Source organism: Athene noctua, chromosome 1 (assembly GCF_965140245.1).
Source record: "Athene noctua chromosome 1, bAthNoc1.hap1.1, whole genome shotgun sequence".
NCBI lineage: Eukaryota > Metazoa > Chordata > Aves > Strigiformes > Strigidae > Athene > Athene noctua.
The window spans coordinates 240,617,584-240,640,106 of NC_134037.1; the positions used below are offsets into that span (position 1 = coordinate 240,617,584).

General features: G+C 42.1%; 2 protein-coding genes across 2 annotated transcripts in view; one reads left to right on the forward strand and one right to left on the reverse strand.

The window, feature by feature from the left end:
- Positions 1-3,173: 3,173 nt before the first annotated feature.
- Positions 3,174-15,822, forward strand: N4BP2L1 (NEDD4 binding protein 2 like 1). Its single transcript, XM_074914485.1, has 5 exons — positions 3,174-3,469; positions 11,128-11,252; positions 12,084-12,172; positions 13,384-13,460; positions 15,491-15,822. The coding sequence occupies exons 1-5, from the start codon at positions 3,348-3,350 to the stop codon at positions 15,720-15,722; spliced, it is 645 nt and encodes a 214-aa protein (XP_074770586.1). The 5' UTR covers positions 3,174-3,347; the 3' UTR covers positions 15,723-15,822.
- A 2,185-nt stretch (positions 15,823-18,007) lies between these two features.
- Positions 18,008-22,523, reverse strand: part of BRCA2 (BRCA2 DNA repair associated) — a 41,011-nt gene continuing 36,495 nt past the window's right edge. The window contains exons 22-27 of the mRNA XM_074914471.1: positions 22,299-22,500; positions 21,909-22,075; positions 21,680-21,815; positions 20,764-21,020; positions 19,941-20,093; positions 18,008-18,644 (exon numbers count right to left, since the gene is read on the reverse strand). Coding sequence (XP_074770572.1) covers positions 18,024-18,644; positions 19,941-20,093; positions 20,764-21,020; positions 21,680-21,815; positions 21,909-22,075; positions 22,299-22,500 — 1,536 coding nt within the window. The 3' untranslated portion in view covers positions 18,008-18,023. The remainder of the gene's footprint in view (positions 18,645-19,940; positions 20,094-20,763; positions 21,021-21,679; positions 21,816-21,908; positions 22,076-22,298; positions 22,501-22,523) is intronic.

Genomic DNA, 22,523 nt, shown 5'->3' on the forward strand with positions numbered 1-22,523 from the left:
TTTGTGTGGCAGAAGGTCACATTTTGAAGCCATTTGGGATTTATACCTTCTCAGTACATCCTTGAGTGTGGTACAGAGAGATTGAGAGTAGAGACCAGTAAGCAGGTGTCTGTTGGCATGAAGTGTGAGCTTCAGGCTCTGGTATTTAATTCACTTGTATCAGGATCCAAACCAGTACATGAACTGATAGTGATGTCTACCTGCAGGGAAAGGTGCCTGTTACATGTTTTATCCTACTTCTGCCTTTCATCCTGTCATAATTACATCCCAGTCTCTTTACAATGTCAAGTGACAGAAGTCTTTAATCATTCCTATTCTTTCATCCAGAGGTGCACAACTTACCTTGTTTTCTTCTGAGACCAGGCTTAATGCTTCCCTTCAACTAGATTCTTTTGGGACTATGGAATTAAGGAGAAAATTTCACCGTAGACCCGATTCAAACGCACTGGAGGAAATATGTGTATGGTTTGTGGTAGGCTGATAAGACCTATAATTAACATTGGTAATCAGTGATTTGATGTTTTTGTTGGTGTTTTTTCCAGTTTTTACTTAAAATTCTGGTGATGAGAGGAGAAATTTAAGCTAAGAGCAGTTGTTTCCTTCTTTCTTTTTTTTTTTTTAATATTGGGGTTTTTTCTCAAAGTTAAGGGTGGTGTTTATTCCTCAGATGGAACAGTAACCTTACTATTAACAACTCCATTACTGAGAAAATTATCCTAGTAACACAGGTAGAGTGTTGATTTGCTAGGGGAGACAAGCAGCAGAAATCAGTAAAACCTTGACAGTAAAAATCTAAAATTTTGTTCATATAAATGTCTATATAAGGCCCACAGAGCTGTCAGAAAAATTTACATATGTAGAGTGAGCTAAATTACATAGATGATGAATTTCATCCCATGTTTTTAAAACACAATTTCATTGGGGGTTTTTTTCCCAATTTGATTGGATTCATGTATGGGTTTTGGGGTGGTTTTTTTTGTGGAGACTGTAAACAGGGTGTGGCTTCTCCACCAGCTCTCTGTCGCTTTTGCTTTTCTGGAGAAGCACAAAATTGCCCTGATGTATTGCTGCGCTCCATAAAATGTTGCAATGTGTTCTGTGCATCTATCTTTAAAGCAGTGCTTGTGATGCCGGGGAATGGAGTGCTGAGGGTAGACCCAGTTTATGATGCTGTGGTGGCTGGCACTTTCACCTGTAGAAGGACATGAGTGTAACCACAAACAGGAGGAGGGAAGCAGAAAGCAAGAGGTATGGTGGGATGGACCAGAAAAAGAAGGGGCCTGTGGAGTCAGAGGAAGATCATGAAGGATAGCTATGGATGAGAAAGATCGTGAGTGCTTGATGAAATAGCAAATGATGAAGGTGAGAGGGGCAATAGCGAATGCAGGGAGTGGAAGGACAAATCAAATGACACCTAGTTAAGTTAACAGTTAATCAGAAGATGTATCAGAAAGAGTAACCTTTGACAATTATAAGACATGCGTAAAGCTGGAAATGTCTTTGTAGTTGAGAGGGAGTGACAGAAAAGACAACTATCACCTCACTTATGGTGAAAAGGATGAGAAAAGGTCAGTAAGAGGAGAAGCAAGGAAGCTTAGGTGGTGTGTCACTTGTCAGAAAGGATATATCTCACTTTCACACCTTCCACATCCAGAATATATATCCATTTATTCATTCATCTCCTCTTCCTCATCTTTCCCTGCACCCTTTCCATTGTGCATCAGCTGAAGAGCCAGATTGCAGTCATGCTGAAGCTCCACTGTGGTCTAAATTGCTGATGTGTCCCTACTCTCCACTTAAACAAATACTGCGTATGCATGTAGGCAGTTAAAGATGTATGTATCTCTAAATGTTCCACCATTGGTGAAATTTATTTGCTGTACTTTTTTTCATGCATTTCTCATGTATGTGTGACTATAAATTTTTTTTTCCTTTCTCCTTTCCTTGGCTGGAAATGTGTTGCTCTTACACAAGCAGATTGTTATGCAAAATGTAATGGGGAAGAGGAAGGTAATTCGTGCCAGCCATAACCACAGCTTCGGACTTACCTGAGGTACCAGTGCCAACAGAAAAGTTAGTTTGATTTCAAGAAAATGCCACTCAAGGGTTAATACCTTCTTCCTACTTTTATTTGAGAAACAAAACTGAATGCCTGTATTTTCTGTCACTTAAGTACTTACCTTCCAAAATGCTTAAAATAAAAGCAGTTTTCAAAATCTCACAGTATTCTCGTATGCACAGAAGGTGTTTCATCTTACAGTAAGGTGTTGCCAGTTTAAGGTTAGTTTTTAAAAAAAACTGGTATTGTTGAATTTCATATTTGTGTATCTTCTTTTGTGCCACTGTTTTCCCTTTAGCTAGTGTCGGTGTGCCACAATGCGGGGAGCTAAGGTTTCTACTGCTACGTGAACAGTCTCTCTAGCCATATTTGCAAACTTCGGAGCCAAAAGTTTCTGTGCTGTACTTGAGTGGCGTTGTGTCCCAGAGGCCTCCCCGGGGCTGACTTCTGACCAAGTTGGGGCTGATACTGGGTATGGCTCTGAGAGGGCGGGTGGGACACCACCACACCAACTGTTTTTGGGTTTACTGGAAGCTATCATTTCTTTGGCTTCTGTTGTGGTCAAGTTAAAGCAGATCAGGTTCTCTTTAGGGAAAATAAATTTTGTCAAACTTGCTAGTTTCTCATGTGATGAGACGTTTGAAAAAGGTAAAGTTGATGTAGTGAGTGATGCACAGGTTCATTTCTGCAGTGCAGGGCAGTTATTTAGCTACATCTGCTTGGAATACTTGTCTGCTTTTTTGCGGGGGGTGGGAAAGGTATTGGGTGTTGACTCCAATAGCTCCATCACTGTCAAAAAGAGAGGAAGAAGAAAAAAAAAAATCGGTCTGTATCTGAGGCACTGTAGATAGCTCCACTCCTCTGAAGTGGTTTGACGATTCCCTTTCTTGATACCCTGTAGTTCACAGTACGTATGGGCAGCATATGGGGCTGAGTATTTTCAGCACTGGCGGGCGTTCTCCCATCTTTGAGAGTTTGGAGGTTAATCCTGATTTTAAATAAAGACGGTATCTTGGTCTTAATGATCCGGGCGGAAAGCTGGTGCCATAGCTGATCGCTTTTCCTGTATGAGCCGCAAATGTCCGTCCTTTCCTGTGTATTTCTCCTCAAAGTGCTTTCATTTTCACAGGGGAAGACTCTCGGAAAGCGAAGATCCCCAACCCGCCCTGCGCTGGGGGACGCGGCTTTCCGCCCCCTGGCGCAGGGCGCGGCCGGGCCCGGCGGCTCCCGCCCCGCCATCCCGGGGCCGCTCCGCCCGGCGCCGGGCCGGGAGCGGGGGGGGGGGGGAATGGATGAGCGGCTGCTCCGGGCCCTGGGGGGGCTCAGCCTGCAGCCCCCCCGGCGCCGCTTCGGCGGGAGGCTGGTGCTGCTGCGGGGGCTGCCGGGCGCCGGGAAGAGCACGCTGGCCAGGTAAGGAGGCGGCTCCGGAGCCCTTCGGCGGCGGCGGGTCGTCCTCCTCCTTTGGCCCCGGGCGCTCCCCGCTGCCGCGGCCCGGTGGCGACGGGCGGGGCCGAGGCCGGCGGTGGGGGCCGTGCGGCGGGCCGCGGCCTGGGGAGCCCTCAGCGAGGGGCGCGGGGCGCTGCGGGCAGCCCACCGGCAGAGGGCCGAGGCACCGGCGCGGGGGGCGAGTGGGAGCCTCGCAGGGACCTCGAATGAGCTCCGGCGCTTGGAAGCCTGCTTCCAGAGACGGGGCAAAGCTTTATTGCTCCGGCACCTGTAACTGCTTTCTGGTGTGCTGCCCGTGTACACAGAAGGCGCCTGTCTGCACAGGGGCGTGTATGTCGTTGTTCTGGGTGAGCAGTACTAGAAGGGATGTTTCCAGCAAAATAGACTGATCCCCTTGAGTTGTTGTTTCTTCTCTAAAAAGCGCCAGACTTCTTTTTTTTTTTTTTTTTTTTTTTGGGAGGGGGAGGTGTGGGTTGGTGGTGTATGTGTGTGTATTTAATCACAAACTCTGTAGAGTCTCTTTCTCTCTCTGACTCTGAAAATTGACGACAACTCTGACTTCTGTTTTCATGATATCCTGTGCTCTGGTCAGAGCTGTAGAGGTGCATAAAATGGGCAGAAGAGACCCGTCCAATCTCCAGCAGCTCCAAGACTGATTAAAATAGGTGGAAAAACCCAGAGGGAAGTGCTGGGAGATGGCATCACAGTTGGCGTGACACGGTGCAGCTGTAATCTAGTACCACAAAATCTCACCGTCTGGTATCTCACAGCTCCCGGTGTCACCCACTCTCTATCAGAAGAGGCACATTTGCTGTCTTCTCACTCTGCGTGGGTGAGGACCCATGGTGGGATCACGGGCTGCCACAGCCAGGGCTCTGCTGTGAAAGGCGGCAGCATGAAGCTGTGCGATACACTGGGTTAACCTACAGTTCCCTCTTTTCAGTACAGTCATTTCTGTCACACTGTGCCTTCTGCCTCACAGGGCTTATGCAAGACCAAGTTCTTCAGCAAACAGCCAGGTGCTGTGTTTTTACTGGCACCCAAAATCAATGTCTCTCCCTAAAGAGGTCGTGTAAGTGCAGACCCTTCTCAGAGGGGTTTGGGTCGTCTTGTAGTACAGAAGAACGTAATGGACTGGGGCTGTGTTCTCAGGCAGCACAAATAACTGACTCACCTTTTTTTTTTTTTAGGTCAAAACACAAGATAAATTACTAATGAGTGATTTGCAGTCCTCTGCGAGATGTTGTAGTCCTCTGTGAGATGAACATTTGCAGAATTTACTCTGTTTCTAGTCCCCATTAATTGTATCTTTGCATTTAGCCATTCAGCAGTATAGAGATCAAAGGACAGCTGTAAAAGTGTCTTTTAGTACCTCTCCATTAACTCTGTCCACATTATCAAAGGACTGTGTCCAGAAAATTCTGAGGTGTGCTATTCGCACATTGTGTTGGTAAATGCAATATGCTAAGCAAAGCAATGTCTGCAGAAAATTACTGCAACAAAGCTCTGTGCAAGATACTGCTGGAGAAGGAAGGTGATTATTTATTAGCAAAAGCCCTTGGTAAGCTCATTTTACCCATTCAAATTTATTTCTCTCACATTTTATTCACTCATGCTATTACAGCTAAAAACTTGCAGGCACCAAGATGAATGTGTGCAGTTGGTCTACCCAAAATCAGAGGGGACAAGGACCTTTAGCTGACCCATCCTCACTTTCTCTTCAGGGTTCCTTCGTTGGCGGTGACAGGGTGGGTTTTGGTCAGGTCTGCTATGCCATCTTGCAGCCAGCAGTTTCTGTGCTGCCATCTTTTTGCCTCTGAATTTTGTTTACTTGGTGCTGCATGAATCTTAGGCACATTTTTTTTCCCATTACTTTCATTTTCCCATTTTGGGTGTCTTTTCAGCTGCAGCCTCTCCCCCTGTTGGAACAAGGGGAAGAAGGAAAGTGTGTACAGGCTGGTGTGACCTCTGGCTGTCCTCTCGCTCTCAGAGCGTGGGTCCTCCTGCCACAAAGTCTTTGTGCTGGGCCTTAGCTGAGTGCTGGCCTTTGGGGGGAGAGTGGGTGTGTAAACAGCACCTTTCCCAGTTTTATTGCTGTTAATGATGTTCTTGGCTGCCACTGTGTACCATGTACCAAAATTTAGCCTTTGCTCTGTTGTTTCTTCTGGTGCTTTCGCACACACCTCCATTCATTCATTTGTTCTTCATATCAGCCAGTATTTCTGTCACAACTGGTACATCTTTACAGTGCTCAGGAATGTCACGAACTGAACTGTGAATGTTATCACTGGTGATATGGCAACCCGGTGATAGCTCCAGCAGAAAGGCCCTTTTTCGGTTTGTCACACAATCCTAGGAACAACCTTGAATCCATGACTCGTTTTCTTGACCTTTCAGTGTCACCCAGCACAGTTTGAATACAGCTTTGTAAGATTTACTTATGGCATCTTTGTTAAAATGATTTCCTCGTCCCAGTTGCTCCAGTATGGATTGTTTCAGGTCTGGCTTTTGGATTCCAGTAAAGACAGCTAAGGATCCACCTGTGATACACTGAATAGTCAAGGCAGAATGAGGCATTGGTCTGCTCACCACCAAGCTCCAAACCTTTCCAATTACTTCACTGTTAAGGATAACACTTCCCTGAACCACATATTTTAGGTGACCCTAACCATCTCCCTGTAACTGCTCACCCTATGTTGCCACCAGCAAAAGTGCACAGGAGAAGAGGGGCAGCTGTGAGTTGCATCTCTCATCACCCCCATCGGGTGTGTGTAACATCCTCCTGAACACGTTCCCCTCGACTTCACGGTACAGATTTCGTGATCAGTCTGAGGCAGCTACTAAGAAAACAGCTGAGGTGCTGTAGCAGGTATAGCTTCCAAAAATGTCCACACACAAGCTCATACCTGCTTCTCCAACACTCTATGGCACAGTAGCTGTATTTCCAGCTCTTCTACGGTATATTGCTGTGATGCACAGCTCAAGTAACATGTAACCCTCTACCTAGCAGTTTTGCTCAAGTTTTGCACTAGGCCGGGCATGATTGAGTGTGTAACTTTTCAGCCACTGCTGTTGATTTATCACTGGAAATGAGGTTGTTCTTGTACTCCCTTATGAAGCACAGAGGGAGCAATCTTCTAGAACCAAAGGGAAAGAATGCATCAGCACTGAGGCATCACTGCGTGGTGAATGCTGATCTTCTCCAGCTCTCTCTGCTGCTTTTTCCCAGTTCCTCCCTGCACCTCCAGCCCTGCGCCAGCCCCGCTGCTGTTACCAGTGCCCTGACCACGCTGCAGCACTGCAGCTCTGACGGGGTTCACAGACTTCAGCTCCTGCAGCTTCCACTTCCAGTGCAAACATTTACCTTTGTATAAAACGTCTTCAGGTGATTCTCCCGAATGTGTTTAGCAAATATGACACGCAGCCTGTCACTTTACAAAATACAACCACTGCTCTAACCCCAACGGGTGAGACACAAAGGCATGTCTGTGCTCTGCCAGCAGCGCAGGGATCGGCTGGCAGGCTCCCAGCAGGGCAAAGTCCTCAGGGCGCTCGAAGTTGTTAAAACAGTGCAGACAGCTGGTAGTGCTGGGCATGGGCTCCAGATCTCATAGTTCTGATTTTCTGCTGAAACCAAAGGCTTTCAAGTGCCCCAGCAAGGCTTTGTGTTAGGAGGAGTGACCGGAGCAAGTGGTTGCATGTGATGTCCGTACATACTTGCTCTGATCCCTGTTATGTTGGAAGCAGCTTGGGCATTTACCAGCTCTGAGGTCTGCCTGACGTACTGTGCTGTTGCCTTCTGAGCACTGAAAATGTTCCTTCTGATCTTCTTACCAGGCTCAAATCAGAAATTAATTTCTTTTCAAATTTTCTGATGGGAAACCGTGACGACCTGTGAAAATACAGTTATGAATTTATCTTCAATGATATTACTAGTGATCGTGGTGAGTTCTCCTAAGTACTGTAATGCATCCAGCTAGTTGAAACCCTGAATAATTATTTTGTTGTCTATATGTTCAGTTAAAATCAGGAATGATTGTTTGAAAACACTGAAGGTGCTATTTAGAAAAAAGAGGACTTAAAAACAATATAAATCATGGGAACAGATCTTCAGATGAATAACGCAGAAGACTCTAAACTCACCTGTCTGTTCACTAAGGCAGTTGTTACAATGCTACTGTATTTTCAACAGAAAGATTCTCCTTTTTTAATCACAGCAGACATCATAAATCTGTCCAGGGTTAGATGGCAGATGAGTGTGCACCAACACTAGCCAAGATGCCACATCGTTCAGAAGCGTTCTTGCTACCCGGATTGCTGGGAGGTGGTGTGGGCAGGCAGCAAAGCTTGTGCCTCTGAACAGCTTCATGCTTCCAGGGGATTTATCAGTTCCCAGGCCCTGCTCGTGGATACGTGAAGTTTGCTGCTGTTGTGTCAGAGCTGAAGAGCAAAAGCATCTGAAAGTTTTTTTGTCCCCAACTGTATCAGCCAATCTAATGAGATACAGTACCTGGTGTGGAAATCTGCTTTGCCTTGCGGAAGGGGGAAAAAGGGTTTGGGGAGATTTATTGCAAGCAGAGGAATTATCCCCCTTGCTCTTCTTATCCTTTGTATTTTCTTGAAACAGCAGCAAATGTATCTAATGCAAGATAGAGATCTACTGTAAGACGGCTGTAACACTGTGCAATTAAATGTCCCAAGTGGGCAAATTAATACTGAACCTTTGACAGATACTGCTTAGTGCAAGGCCGGGATTCAAGTTTGTTGGCTTTTTTAAAAAAAATGCAAACATAACTCACATGTACCCTTTGATCTTGCAAAGACATTTTATTTTTCTTTTCCTCTTCAGTGTGCTTTAAACTTACTGATCTAATGGTAATCTTTTTACAGTGCTGCTCAAAATTTGTTAATTAATAACACCGGTCACAATTCCTCCCATTTTGCATAGCTGGTGTATATTTTGCTACAAGCAGTTTTATTGCATACAGTGATTAGGAGCCTGTTGTGATTATATAAAACCTTTCTTCTAAGCCAGCTTGTGGTCCTGTGTTCGTAGAAGGCTTATTTCTCAAGGAACATACTAAAGATGTTTCAGTGCCCTTTTAAATTATAAGGGACAGATGAAACAGGATTTTTGTCAGCTTCAGGGGCAATAGGGGATTACAGAAAATGGTTGTAAACTTCAGTGTCAGTTTTGGTTTAGAAAGGTAAAAGTTAAAAACAGCAAAAGAAGCAAATGGTAAAACATCTCCTTTTTCCCCGTAATGTTTTCTTATACTGCTGTCAGTACGAGTTTGTTTGGTATGAATACAGCAAATGTGACAGTAATTCATAGATCTTAGCACATTTTGTCCATATTTTTCCTCCTTTGAGGCACAAGATTTATGTACTTTATTTATCAGTAATACGAGGATAGTACACTGAGTTTAGAGATACTCACATACTATTTAGATTGCTTAAGGGTTAATATCAAAGATCTCATATATATGTTAAAATATATGCATATGTACATATATATGTTAAAAATTTAGTAAGGTATATGCTAAGAAAATAATTTTTAAAATTTGCACTGGTTGAGAACATTTTTAAAAGAAACACTGAGAGAGAAAAAAAATCGTGTGATCTTTTATTAATATGTACAATTTTATGTACCTATGAGTAACTAAAGGAACAATGCACACTTTACCACAGTCAGTTTTTTAGAGAAGAGGTTGCTATGCAGATGGGTAAAACAGTGGGAAAGGTGATGTGCTGAATTATAGTGAGAACTGAATATATCAGTTTGTGAGCACAAGAGTAACTAAGCATTAGATGCTCCCATGCTTTTCATGATGAGAATGCTTTACCTGGGACCAAAATGAAAGCAAAGGTAATTTGGCTGTTTGCTAACAGTTTGCTGTTAGATCTGTTTGCCCAGCAGTCTTTATGTGAATAAAAAACATCCTTTGGAGCTAGAAGATAACAGTATGTAGGTGCTAAATGACACCTGACAGTGGCTTGCAGCCCAGTCCTGGACAGACTGTCAGCACTGAGTCTCTGCTCTCTGGGGCCATTGCTACCACAAAATAATATTAATTAATCAGCAGATGGTAGAAGTTACAGTGGAGGCCGAACAAAGTCAGACACTGGCATTTATTCAGCTAAATGCGATGTGCAATCCTAGTGAAGAGTTACTGCTAGCAGGCAGATTAAGTAAATGGTTAGGGCAGAGCTAGAGATGACAAAATTAAGCCTTTACTGTCTGTGTGTCTGTTTTTTTGCCGATAACCTAGAGGCACCTTTTCCCTTGCTGTTGCTCAATTAGATAAGACATTGAGTAATAGTTGTTTTGCAGCTTATGGGTATTGAAGCGTTCTATCAGGGAGGCTGAAATGAGTCCCAGGGACTGGAGACTGTGTGGTATGAGATTGCAGGGCAACAGCATTGATGTCTGAGAGCCACAAGGTTTCTGGATTGGCTTTGCTTTCTTTTCCAGAGACATTTGGGGCCTTAGTGAGACAGTAATGAGATGATGCTGTGGGTTCTGCCTGATGTCTTGCAAGGACTCCTGCCACCCCTAACGCTCCCTTAATGGAAAAAATAGACGGTTCTGTCTGTGGACACAAATAAGTCTGAGTTACGCACAAATGGGAACACAATTTTGCATTATTTTCTTTTTACTGCTCTCCAAGGACTGACAGAGTAATGCTTTGTATTTCAGCCACCACGTAAGGAGCATTGTCATTTCCTAGGGCCAGTCACTGTCTGGGAGGCAGCCGGTCAGCTTACAGCAGGGCACATGTCCACCCCCCCGGGCATCCTGGGTCTGAACAAACATCAGGGTGAAGAGAAGGGGGATTGCCCTCTGCCACTCAACACAGGGGACCAGTTTTATGGATCTGTTGCATTTGGGGCTGCCAATCTAAGCAATTCAGGTTTGTTTATAAAACATGTTTAAAAGCTGAAAATAAATAAAAATTACTCAGCTCTACAAGAAGAGGGGGGTTAAGTACAACAGGGACAAGTGAATAGCAAAAAGAACCATAAAATTGCAAAAAATAATAGGAAATATTGTCTAATCACTCAGATACTTATTTGCAAATTTATAAAATAAGTGCTATGTCCTTTATAACAAAAAAAAAACTAAGACAAACTGATGATAATATAGATTATCTTTACTAAATGATAAATCATTCTTCCTAGTTATCTTCAAAAATCTCTCTGTAGCAAAACTCCCATGATCAAATTGTCTTTTGAGACCAACTTCTGTGGGATTAGTAGGTTGGGTTTTTGTTTTGGTTTTTTTTTTTTTTTTTTTTGTATTTACAGTCATATCTTTTCAGATAACTCAGAAAGAAAATTGAGTATGCTAATATGATTAAAGACTCATGTTGGCAGTCCATTGTGGATTCCTCTGCTGAATTAAAGAAATCAAGGCCATGCCTTTAAGCTCCATTCCTTTCCTCCTATGTGTCCGTCTACTGATTACATTACTTTCAGATCCTTTAAGGGGGGATTTTTCAGATGAAGCACTGTGCATATTTGCAAACCCTTAATACAGCTCTTCATTTAATATTCTCTATTAAAGGCATGTGTGTACCTTCTATTAATCCTCCTATCTTTTTTTTTTTTTTTTTTTCCAGACAACTGAAACGTGACTATCCCAGTGCTGTAGTTCTTAGTACTGATGACTTCTTTATTGAAAATGGTGTATACATGTTTGAGCCTGACTTCTTAGAGGATGCACACAAATGGAACCAAAAGCGAGGTGACTGAAATCAATCCAGGGGTTTTTCAGAATTATTTTGCTTTTCAGTCTGTCTTTAAACCTAGCTCCAAAAATAAAAATATCCCAAAGTGTCATCATATACAGAAGTTCATGGGGTACTGGTTAAAAAAAACCTGTATTACCACTTCCGACTTATAAGAGAGACATTTATAATGGAAAAATGTTGGTGACTGATAGATATTATTTTAGAAAGTAAACCAGTGACTATTAGGTAGGACTGCTGAAGCTTGGTAACAGCAGGTGGCATGCAAATACAGTGCAGCAGCTGCTCATCACTGCTGCTGTGTGTGCTGCATCCTTCAGACTGTAACTTCTTAGATGTCTGCCCTGACTTGGAAGGGGGTGTTGTGGGGCCGGGGTTTGTGATAGCCAGGAGGAAAACTTGCAAACCTAATTATAATTTTGAGACTGAAACAACCCAGGTCTCTACTTCAGAGAGAAAAATATAATGTGCTTTTGTGGCTGTGCTCTGAACTCATTTCTAGCAATGGCAAACACTTTGAGATCATGTAACAGGGATCTTTTGCAAATAACACTAATTTTCAGCTGTTGTAAATACCTGGTGCTGCAATACTGCTAAGTGTGGTCTGTGGGCGGTTCAGCCTTTGCTACTGAGCACAGCCAGTGGCTGCATGACCTCCTCCAGGAGAGCCAGCTCCTGCTGGGCACTGACCTCTGCTCGTGTTTGGGTGGTAGCTACAGACCCACATCTGGTGGTGAGCCAAGAGAGGACACTTTGGAGCTAGGAAGACCTGGATTGGTCTGTTATTTCATACGTTAGCTTTACTTAATGTGTTTGTTGCATTACAGCACACAAGGCAATGAAGAATGGGAAAAGCCCAGTTATTATTGATAATACCAACATCCATGCTTGGGAAATGAAGCCGTATGTGATGATGGTAGGGAAAGCTTTGATTTATTGCTTTTGTATGCTCAGCTATGACATTTAAGAGGTGATCTGACTGCAACAGTTTATAATATGGCTAAAAATAATTACTTCCATTTGCCCTTAGTTCTCTGATTATAGTTAACGATTGATATTGCGAAGAAGTAGGGGCAGAGGTGCCAGTGTAGTTGTTCTGTCTAATCAGCTATATATCTCAGTGAAAGCAAAATTAGTTGAAAAGATTGTCTTTGAACTTGCCCTGTAACTTCTTGGTGATGAGGATGTCATCCCCTTCCCCAGTAGTGACATGAATAGTTCCCAAACAATTTGTTGACAAATATATCAAGATATGACTTACAAATTCATTTTATGACTTGTGAAAAATACACCATAGTTTTTGAAGATGCATTGGTATCTCTCGTCAGGAGTTCTGGCAGACATGGCAATATTTTTAGTACAGTTTCATAATGTGGCCTGTCTGCTAACATTATACTCATGCTTCTGTTCTGGGTTATGGGCTTGTCAGTTAAAAATTTGAGTCTAAATATTGCTTGTATGGGAGCACAAAAGAGGCAGGAACTAATAGTAGTGCAGGAAAGCCTGGACATGCCACTCCAGCAGCAACTGTGAATGCTTGTGGGTGACTAGGAAGCAAGTGAGAGCACAGCCGGAGGTGGGCAAGATGTAAAAAGGTCAACAGAGTTCCTTGCCTCTTTTCCCCCAAATAAGAACAAAACCAACCAATAATTGTGTTAAATACATATGCATATGCATGTATAGGTACATTTGTGTGTGTATGTACATACATAGACACACACAAAAGTGTTGCTTTACCTTGAAAAAACTTGAGGCCTGTAGACTCAGTGGCTGGAAATAGCATGACTGATAGATGTTGACCTCATGCTCCCAGAAGCTCCAGACTGGTGTGGCCAACCTGTGACCCTTGAACCAGCCGTGACTTCCAGAGACTTCAAGTGCCAGGATGCCACTGCCATGGGGGACGGGGACTGGGGGCAAGTTTTGCTGGGAGACCCAAATCCTTGGACGTAGAAGGAAATAAACTAGGTGGGACCAGCACTTTGCTGGGAATCATGGGTATCTTCCTCTTTCTGGCTCCTGGTACATATGATACATCCCTTAGCCAGATAATATCTCAGGGAGGGTCTAGCAGACTGGCTGCTCTTGAGCTAGGCAGCCATATGTCTAAACTTGTGTGTCCTTCAGGCACGTGAAAATAGATATGAAGTTGTATTCCAAGAACCAGATACACCCTGGAAGTTCAATGTTCGAGAACTGACAAGGTACATCTTTTTCTCTTTGATATAGCAGACAGCTTCTCATTTTATTGATGTGATCTGAGAAAGGTCAGCCCTCTTCCTCTTCATATACCCTAGAAAGTAACCTAGTATATGACAACAGAATGATTGTTGTGGAACATTTCTATTACTCAGTACCTGGTCTGCAGTGAATCCAGTCCTGAAAGAGTCTGACAGTGCTGAAGTGAGTCAGGCAGTAGAAAAAGAAAAAGCAACACACACCTCTGAAGTGTGCATTTATACTGCAAGCAAGCTTCTTGGGGCAGGAACGCTGATTTTCATTCTGTATTTTGAGCAGCACTTTCTATGTTTGGCAACAAAACCACATCTAAGCACTACAGATAATAATCAAGCTTCTGTTCTTAAAAAATCTAACCATAACAAAGATTGTCTTGCTGTAGCACAGGAGGATGCTATGTTGTGTGGACAAGAAATGGGGTTCTAGAGAATCTTTCTAAATACACACACACAGAAGGAAGGCAATGAATGTATCAACTCTTCACAGTGTGGTAGGATATAGAGGCAGCCAAATATGGCTCTAAGTATCTTAGTTTGGCTAGTGGCTGCAGGATTAATGGTTATATCACAAAAAATTCCATGCAGGCTGATTTTCTAGCCCTTAACCATAAACTATGTTATGGGGGGCGAGTGCACTCCCACCCACTAGATCTGAAAGCTCATATGTGCTAACTTACCTGTTATCGCAAGAGAACAGGACACGGGTACTTCATTCCCACTGATTTGGTTTGTACCAGCTAGGACCTCTAGTCAAAAATCACCACTGCACCTTTCTGCGCATGACAAATGGCAGGGGGCCGTGGCCAGAGCGCTTGTGGCTCCCGGGCGAGGCCGGACATGGCGGGTGGCAGCCGAGGGCTTGGGGCGGAAGGCAGGCGAGGGCACTGACAGCCTCAGCAGTCAGCTGCCCAGTGTCAGCTCTTCCTTCACCAGCACCAGCTGGGAGCCAGTTGTAGGGCATCGCTGCAGAGGCAGTAATCATTCATTGTAGGCCGAGCTGCTCAGTAACTTGTATTTTGTTTTCTTCATCATGTTACAGTAGCACTGTAAAGCTAATTCAAGTACACTCAGTTTGGAGCAGCTTTTTTGGCAAATGATTCAGGGACAGCTGAAGGTGGCTCCCAGTCTGGCCTGTACTGGCACTGCCTGCGGGAGGACCTCCTGCCTGCTTCACACCTGGGACGCTGCAGCTGGCAACTTGCTGCCTTGCTGTCACCTTCATTCCACCAGGGAAAAAACACAGTGAGCCATGGCAGGATTTGCACAATGCAAGGCTTTGAAAGTATGGGTGCAGGACTGCTAGACTCTAGATGATGAATTGTGCCTAATAGAGCTAAATGGCAAAACCAAAGATCGTCAGACTTTTTGCAAACGCACAGACAAGCAAAAGTCCCTGGTGCTCTTTGGAAAAAAAAAAAAGTCCCACTAACATGTTGGGAGACTGCGGCTGTTTCTGGTCTCTCCAGAAAGCCCTGTATGTTTGAGCATCCTGTTCCCCTCCTCCCTCTCAAACTTGTCATTTACAAATCTGCCCTGGAGCCGGAGCTGCATCAGGTATGATTTTTTTTTCCCCACTTACGCTCAGAAAAAGCAACAACTTTTTTTTGACCTCTGTACTTGATATAAGTCAGCATCTGGGCCCTCTATAGGCCTGTCTGTGTTTCTCCAGATGTACAAAAGCTCACCCTGAGGCTAACAAGCCATAAACTCCAGCAATACTCATATAATACACAGGTCTTCTACATAGCTCTTTCATTTCAAAGCATTTGTCTAACTTCTTGTGTCCTGGCTGCCCACAAAAATACTTGCATTACATTTTTCAGCAGTCCCAATAATAGTTTTAAGAAGTAGGTGGAAGTGAATGACAATTTGGGAAAAAAGGGCTAGAAATATATCAGCAGGAACATGAACTTATCAGGAACCTTTGCAACCTTAAGATAACCTCTAGTACTTGGGCAGCTAAATACTTGTATTTTCTGTTAATGTTAACTCTACAGAAGAAATATTCATCATGTCCCTCAACAAAAGATACAACGGATGAAAGAAGAATATGAGCACAATGTTACCTTCCACAGTGTTCTTCAGTCTGAAAAACCAGGCAGAGCTGAGAGAAGCTCCAGTGGACCAAATGCAGCCCGTGGTATGGGTGCCCACTGCAACCCCCCTCCAGCCTTCTCAAGCAGACGACCTCACGTGGTGGCACGTACAAACAACGTGCCATTTAACTGAAGAGGTGGATTCCTCAGTGTATTTTAATTGTCAGAGTATAAAAAGTCTCTAGTTTTACATTTTTTTCTAAACTGGTTTTTATTTTTCTACTACATTTCTAAATTACTTGTATTTCTTACAAATCTTTTAAGTATGACTGGATTATGGTCTTGCAGCTCTACATGATCGGTCTAAGAACGCTATTGTCAGTACAGAATATACACCCTCTTGTCCCTCTTCCTCCATGAAAATTCAGTCAAGCTTACAGTGAACTCTAATGGCTGTGCCACACTTTTTTTTTCTTCTGCATCTCACACTCTGTCACTCATAGATAACAAATATTCCTAAATTCTTTCTTTCTTACAGGCCATGTGGCCAATTCCTTCTCAGCTGCTATTTCAATACTTTATATCTGGCTCTATAACCTTTTTTATCTTCCTACTCCATTTTGCCTAGAGCATCACTGCTAGCTTTGAGAGGCAGAGTGAATGGTGGAGGAGGTAGCTCTAACAGATTGTAGCGAGATTCAGTGCTGTTCTCTATTTACCCCTCTGGTGTCTGGATTCATGCTGGTCTTACCTCAGCTGTAGCACAGCCAAACCGCTCCTTCAGTCTGGAGGAGAAACACTTTAACACACCAAACTGAGCCCTTTATCTTGCTAAGATATAGGAGTTCAACTGATCCTGAGACAAGTCCGTGTAGGAGGCTCCTGAAAGGAAACATTAGTGTCAGGCTTGTGCTTGTTAACTTCTAAGTAGGAATAGGGCTACAGGGGAAACTCTGAATAGCTGAAACCCAAGGCTACCCAAATTAACAAGCACAAAATAGTGACTTAAGGAAGGAGAAAAAAAAACCCATTCTTGTAAGGGGAGAAATCAGCTCTTTCCACCACCAAATGCCAAGAAGCCCACGCCTGGTGGATGAGTGAGAAGCTATCCTGCAGTAGTTTTATCCATATTATTAAATTCTGCTGATTGCGTCCTCATCAAGAAGCCTTGTGAAATGTTTATATAAAACTCAGCATTTGTGATGGTGGTGTTTTTAAGCAGGTGTGAATTATGAGGCAATACTTATTGAACAGGACAACAGTGAGTTATTTTGCAGTAGGAAATGAAGACAGCTCACATTGGACATTAAGAAATACAGGTATAGCAGCTATTCATCTAGCACTTCAACAGAGAGAGAAGTGTAAGAAGTATAAAGAAATATGCTGTTTCTGGGCAAAAGCCAAACTGTCTTGAGTACACCAAAATTGTATGAAATGAACTGCATTTTGTACTCAAGCTGCATTTAAATGTTATATCATCATTGTAAACAATCGTGAATTAGGGGGCCCAGGGAACCTGGCTCTGCAGTACTGCACAAAGGTTTACAGAACTATCAGCAGCCTTGTGTCAGCCCATTACAGTTCTCCACTCCTGCTACAACATCCAGCTTCAAGTTCCACACTTGAGCTGCACATGGCACAGGACCCCTGAGAGGTTGCTGAGGGGGAGCTGGTGGTCTCGGTTCTGAAACATCCTCTCCTCCTCTGACCCACATGCTGTGGGAAGCTGCAGGGCAAGGGGCAGCCTGATAACAAATTAACTAAAAAGGAGACTTGGTGGCCTGTCTAGCAGGACTGTTTCCCTCTCCAGTGGAGAAACTCTAATTCTGAGAAGCATCTACCTGTTGAAATTAAAGGGGTCAAAGTAATGAATTAAAGTACTAAACTCACACCCAGCAGAAAGATCTCATGAAATCAAAGATCTGATTATCTTTCATGATACTGTGGCCTCAAGTACTTCTTTAAGGACTATCTCAGAAACACTGACCAAGGATTTATCATCAATACCTTTATATGTGGCATTTTGCTATGAATCAAATAATCATAGCTCTTCTAGGACTATAGGGAAAGTTTGAGGGGAAAAGTACAAAAACTGTGCCAGAATTACAGAGCAGTATTCCAGAACTGAAGTGTTATCTTTTGTAACAATAAACTTGGGGAATTGTTTATTTTGCCCTGTTCCACTTCTGACAGCCAAACAACTATTCTAATACTGCAGAGGGTGACAAAAGTAATTGCTTTAAACTGAAACAAAGGTCCTGCTATAATTTAAGAATACATCAGACTCAAAGCAATGGCTTACAAAATGTCATCAAACCTTCAGACACAGTGATGCTATTGTATGTTACTCAATGCCAAATTATTTTGCAGAGGAAATGTCATTTCACAAGTCTTTGGTTTTGTAATATAGCTTTATTAAATACAATCAGGATTTAATGTACAAAGTGTAAAAATAATTTGAATTTGAAATATATACAATACTGTACATGTGCCTTTAGTAGTGTTTTTGGGGTTTTTGTCTTTGTAGCATTTTGCAGGCTGGTAACGAGTCCTTCGGAAGAGCCTTAGCTACTTCAGAACTGCCTTTTGATGAGTTGTGGGCTTCCCCAGTAGACCCGGAACTGGTTTTGGGTGAAAGATCATCAGATAAATTAGTAGCTATTGTATTGGTCTTTTCATTTACAGAACCAGTCGTCTTTTCTTCTGGTAAATTATTCATGAGTGCTTGTGTATTAATCATTGCAAGTTCTTCATCAGCAACCAGGTCATTCTCAGGAAGATGGACAGTTTCTCTTAATTTTCTACAGGGGGTGACATGACCTATATTCTGATTTGTTTCTCTGGGTGACTTGCTGTGCTGTAAACCCAAACTTCGTGGAGGCTGAAATGCTTTTTTTAAAGATGGAGAAATTGTTGAGCACATTGGTGTCAGTGGTGGAGGGGCAGGTATGCAACTGAGGAAGTCCATAGCTTTTCTCTTTTTGCTGTTTCTGGGATGATCTTCATTAATTGTAGCAGATGAAGGTGTTTTTGCTGGCCCTTGTCTGACAAGTTTCATATTTGGTGTGCTAGTTGACAAAGGTCTTGGATGCTTTATTTCCATTTTGGAAGAGATCTAGTTAAAAAGAGATAAGTTTTGTGTTAAATAGAATGTCCCATTTCATTAGCTTCCTCAATTACTTCTACAAAACAGAGGGGGGAAAAAACCCTGATACAAAAATGCTATGTCAGCATTCATGCCCAACTTAACTTTAGTTTGGTATCTTCTGATGGTGACTAATAATACTCTTTCAAGTACTGATGCTTGATAAATCACTGTTTACATGTACATTAAAGCAGCACATTTACATTCTGTTTCTGAGATCTAAGCTAAGTATATGGGAATTTTTCTGTGCCAGATGGTAAGAAATCAAAGCACTTGTGAAAAGGAGTTAAGTCTTCTACTGCATTGGACACATCCTCAACAGGTTGTTAAATAGGGAAAAATGAGGGGGGAAAAAAAAGAAGAAAAAAGGGATTAAATATAGACCAAAAATCTTGAAGATTATACACACAAGATAGATGCTGCTCATCAAATCATTCAAACTCATGCTTAACTTGAGAATACCTTTAATGTATTGTTTTAACTTGGTTAATAAATAAATGGATATATATTACACCTTCAGAATTCAGTATTAGCACTCTCTCTGAAATGGAAAAGGGTACCTTATAAGCTTAAATTTAGTCCCCAGGAACTGATATCACATCAGGGTGTTTTGACCTCCCCCAGATAGTGGCAGGAAAAAATTCTGTTCTGACTGCACTCAGTACTCCACATCAGGAACAACTTGCCACCAGCAGCCTTCATGGGAAACTTGAGTACTCTAACACCATTTTTTGTCAAGACTGCCATAAAACAAACATTTACTAGTGACACCTCTTGCCTTTTAAATCCTGGAAACAGTGAACAGTATCTAGGAAAAGATGACCAACAGTTAAATTCTCTAACCAAAGGTAGGAACGTCAGAACACTGTGCAAGAAAAATTTACACATCAAGATTTTTCCTTCCAGTGACATCGATGTCAGATAATCTTCACAGTGGGACCAAGGAAGTGATAAATCATCTATAGGGAACGGATGATTCATTTTACTCATCTAAATTCAGAATACTTAAAAGTATGCTATGAAAACACAGGCCACAAGGGGAGGTTTTCATGTATTGCTTGGAGGAGTAATAGTCTCACAGTTCCTCCTGGGGAATAATCCTAAACCCACACACAGAGAAAGCTTCCAACCAGCTTGCATTGCCCTGAAGAGAAATGTGTGGATTGGACCAAGAAGACGATTCCCCACAGCTATCGGGATAAAACTTGCTTATATCCTCACTGTATATACTGTCAGTATAAACACTATTAATTAACAGAAGCTTACCAAACTTTTATCCTCTGCATAAAGACCTGAGTTGCCAAAAGGAGAGGAGCATTCCAAGCCACATCTTTTGGTTAAACTGGGTGTAAGGGAGAGATTTCTTTGTAGCAAATTCATCAGTTTACTTTCTGCATCAGAGCAAAAGGAGGCCACATTCTATAAAGCAGAACAGTTTACAATGCAAAATTGCCATTTTTCAAATTCTGCAAGTATTACATTTTCACACAGTATTTAGGACTTTGTTTTCTTATCATAATCCTACTAGAAGTTTATTTTATATCAAACCAACAACTTAGAATACCGCTGCACTTTCTGTGGAAGGAAATATCATACCTTCCTTTTATTGTTAACAAGAAAAAAATCCTTTTGTATTTAAACTTACTTATCAGAAGTGAAGATACATGACCAAGACATGCTATTTAGCACAGCTAGAAAATGGAAGTAATAAATAAAATCAACAATCCAACACTAAGTATGTTCAGGTGAGCAAGACAATAAATTTCCACTTTTAAAGGGCTAAAGCCAAACTGTCCATGACAGTTTCCCTGTTGACAGGTACAATATTTTTTGCTAGCCAGAAAAGATTCTGTGGCACATCCTAAAGACAGTGCTGGTTGAGCCAAACTGGAAAAAAACCCAAACATTCAATAGGTAATATGTAGAGTCCTCCAGGAAAAGTTCATTAATACCTTACTCCATTGCCTGGAAAATCCCCTCAAATCCAACAGCATATGCATTACTTCTTCTAAAGATTTATTAGTACTAATGGACTTTTTGGTGTAATGCAGCCATAACTAATTGTTAAACTAAAAATCTGCAGATTTACCTCTATCGTACTTTTCAGCTCATTAACCTTCTCTTGAAGATAGTTTTCCTTTGGACTGGCTGAGAAAACAGAAAGATCTCCAGCCAACAGCACAGGAATTTCTGATCTGAATTCAGATTGCCACTGAAGGTTGCTTGCAGAAATGAACGAACAGCGGACAACTATATCTTCAACAGCAAAGTGTCTGAGATCTGTCCATATCTTTACTGACACTAAATTATAGCTTTCATCAGATAAGTACACCATAGTAGTGAACCCTAAAAGCAAGAAAAGTCTGAATTAAACCTTAAATCTTTAAGTCAAAGTTGATTATTCCAATTTGTATCTACAAAAAAACTCCTCACATCTTGAGGGAGAATTGATAAATGTAACGTGGCAGCCTGTCTGCATGGTAACAGATGTTTCATGCTTCATTCATACTGTACACTATCTCCCTATTGATTACAGAAAACAACTCAAAGTCTGTGTTCCAGTACTTAAAACACACAATACTCCTGTGGTGCTTCTCCTTTTATTCAGAAGGTTATCTACGTGTCCCTACCCATGATCTCCAGTGCCTGCGTTCCGCTTGTTCCATGACACTGTACACAAAAGAGAGAGCTCATGTACATGCACAATGGTACTTCTGCAGGTGCTGAACACAGATTCGAGAACTTTTATCCACCATTTATGGAAAATAATAAAGAAAAGCTTCTCTTGAGCTTAGATCCTCCCTTAGTAAATGATTCCTAAACTAATAAGCAAAGACAGTTTTTCTTTAGGAAAACAGAATTATCCGCCAGCATATCACAGTGATGGGTGATACTAGCAGGTTTTCACAGGCCTGAGATATAGGTACAAGACAAAGATCATTTTGACTTTTGAAATCAAAAAACTAGTGCTTATTCACTGGGAGGACATGTGGTCCACAATGTACCTGTTTTGCTAACAGAAACTACAACTCCAACTAAATCGACTTCCGCACATGGTGGCTGAAAAGAAGGATCCGACAAACTGGTGAATTTCAGAGCCTTTCTTGGAAAGAAAATCTGTACGAGCATCTGCTGTGATACCTGAAGAAACAAAAAAATGTATGTATTTACAACACACACATATAGACTGTGATATATTTTAGTGACATATCTTTATGCACTTCAAGCACTTACCGATAGTTGTAGATACCGAGTTTTCTTTGTTGCTGTTAACTGTATGTTAGTTGAGTCTGATCTTCCTTTGGACTGTGATGTTGACAGCTGGTAGATTCTGTACCGACTGCCTTCCTTTAACAACGAACAAACATCCAGCAGTGGACGCCAGATACTCAGTATCAATCCTAACAAAATCAGATTAAATTATGTTAGCTGTGAAGGCTTTTAAACAAAATCAATCCACACGTTACTCCCTCCTACCCAAAAACCCTAAACCAAAAACCAAATAAAACTGGTAATATTAACATGCAAGCTAGAATATTGTTAGGAAACTCTTTAAACTTACTTGCTATGTTGTTCAGTTACCATGTTTAGATAAAAGTTATTTATAATTTTCCAAGTACTAACCTTTATGGTTTTCTTGCTTTCTGTAGTCTACCACCCATAATTTCCATACAGTAGACACATCTCTTTTGGAGCAACCATTTTCTTCCTTTTCTGCTGATTCTAAAGCCTTCTTGAATTCTTCCTGTATCTGAATTTGCTTTTTATCATTCATCAACTGCCTGTGAGCATTCAAAGCTTTTAATTGGTCTTCACTGAGATATCCCTATAACCGAGAGATAAATGTGT